This window comes from Musca domestica, unplaced genomic scaffold (assembly GCF_030504385.1).
Source record: "Musca domestica strain aabys unplaced genomic scaffold, Musca_domestica.polishedcontigs.V.1.1 11, whole genome shotgun sequence".
In the NCBI taxonomy this organism is placed as follows: Eukaryota; Metazoa; Arthropoda; class Insecta; order Diptera; family Muscidae; genus Musca; species Musca domestica.
In genome coordinates this window covers 14,007,535-14,008,982 of record NW_026712133.1, presented here as the reverse complement: position 1 = coordinate 14,008,982, position 1,448 = coordinate 14,007,535, and the positions used below count along the sequence as shown (strand labels likewise).

The 1,448-nt window shown below is 34.7% G+C and overlaps 1 protein-coding gene across 1 annotated transcript; it reads right to left on the bottom strand.

The window, feature by feature from the left end:
• Positions 1–271: 271 nt before the first annotated feature.
• LOC101898432 (thioredoxin-like protein 4A) lies at positions 272–1,012 on the bottom strand. The gene is made up of 2 exons (XM_005183431.4): positions 800–1,012; positions 272–721 (listed from the first exon to the last, which is right to left on the bottom strand). The coding sequence occupies exons 1-2, from the start codon at positions 875–877 to the stop codon at positions 371–373; spliced, it is 429 nt and encodes a 142-aa protein (XP_005183488.1). The 5' UTR covers positions 878–1,012; the 3' UTR covers positions 272–370.
• Between the last annotated feature and the right edge of the window lie 436 nt (positions 1,013–1,448).

The following is a 1,448-nucleotide window of genomic DNA, read 5'->3' as shown; positions in this document are numbered from 1 at the left end:
AAGTTTTATATCTAAGTCTATTCAAAGTCATAACATGCAATCTTAAGTAATAATATTTGGTACGGGATGTCACGTACAATTCGAAAATGTTCATGTAAGTTAGTGTAAATCGATTAAGATATAGTTATCATTTGTTAGTTCTATCCGATTTCATATATAAACCGCTCTAAAGCCGTCAATTGAGATGATTTAAAAGGTCCAATATAAACAAATCATTGTAAATTTTCTTATCCCACAGATAATCCATTTGTAACGACATGTAAGTTAAAGATTTGTATATTATTCTAAACACTATTTTATTTTTAAAATATACGAATTTTACCTACAATAATTTAGTCTTATTGAAATATTTCCGTATCCACCAAATAACCTAGTATCTGTATTTTGTTGAATAATCTTTGGGTGATACGACCAGACCACGACCTTTTCTCGCTCCTCGATAGACCGTTTCCACAATATCAATCATTTCCTGTTTATCCTCTAGTGGCCAATTGATTTTGTTGTTATTACCGGTGCCCAAATCAATCATTATGTGTTTGTTGCGGAAGAAGAACATTACCGTGCAGGGGTCGTACAATTCGTACATTTTATTGAAATCGGGAACTTCCGTGATGTCTACCAAATAAATTACAGCGAAATTTTTCACTTTCTCGGCAATGCTGTAGAGGACCTCATCCATTTTCATGCACGCGGGATCCCAATCGTGACCAAAGCGAATTACCTGCAATAGAGGAGGTGGCGGCAAAGAAAAGTCGAGATAAATCTAGCTTTTGCCAAATACAACAATCATTTTACTTACCACAACACGATCTTCCTCCGATAGAATGGCCTGGTCCACTTGCCATCCATTGTGTAAATGAGGTAACATATACGACATGGTGGAACTTCTTTGGTTTTACAACGTTTATCAAGGAAAATTGTATGAAAATGCGAAAAGCGGTTTGTGGTTTTGTTGAAAAGCTGCTGTGCAGTTCAAAGGTATGTTCAATGAAAGGAACTTTGTAAACAGCAGTTGAGTGAAGTACAATGCCATTATGCGAAATCTGTCGCCGTCTACAAATATGACCGTGCTAACCACATGAGTAATAAAAGTGTGGAAATTAAAGTCAAGCAGATTAATTAGAGATTAGGAATAGTAGATACAAAGAGAGCAAATATGGTACTGTTCAGAATTGTGCTAAAGTTATAAATTCCTTGTTCGTATGTATGAAATAATCTGAAACGTTTCTAAACGTTTCACAATCTAACACAATAACAAACTCGCAATGCTGCCAAGTTTCACGAATGACACTTCATTTCATTAAGTTTTAATTGGCTTACTCATAGATGGCGCTAACAGATTTGTTTAAATTTAAAAGAAAATAGGAAAATATTGGCGTATATTTAAGATGGGACAAGACAGAGTCAAAATATTGTCACCAGGTGTAAATACCTCTGTTGTTACGATA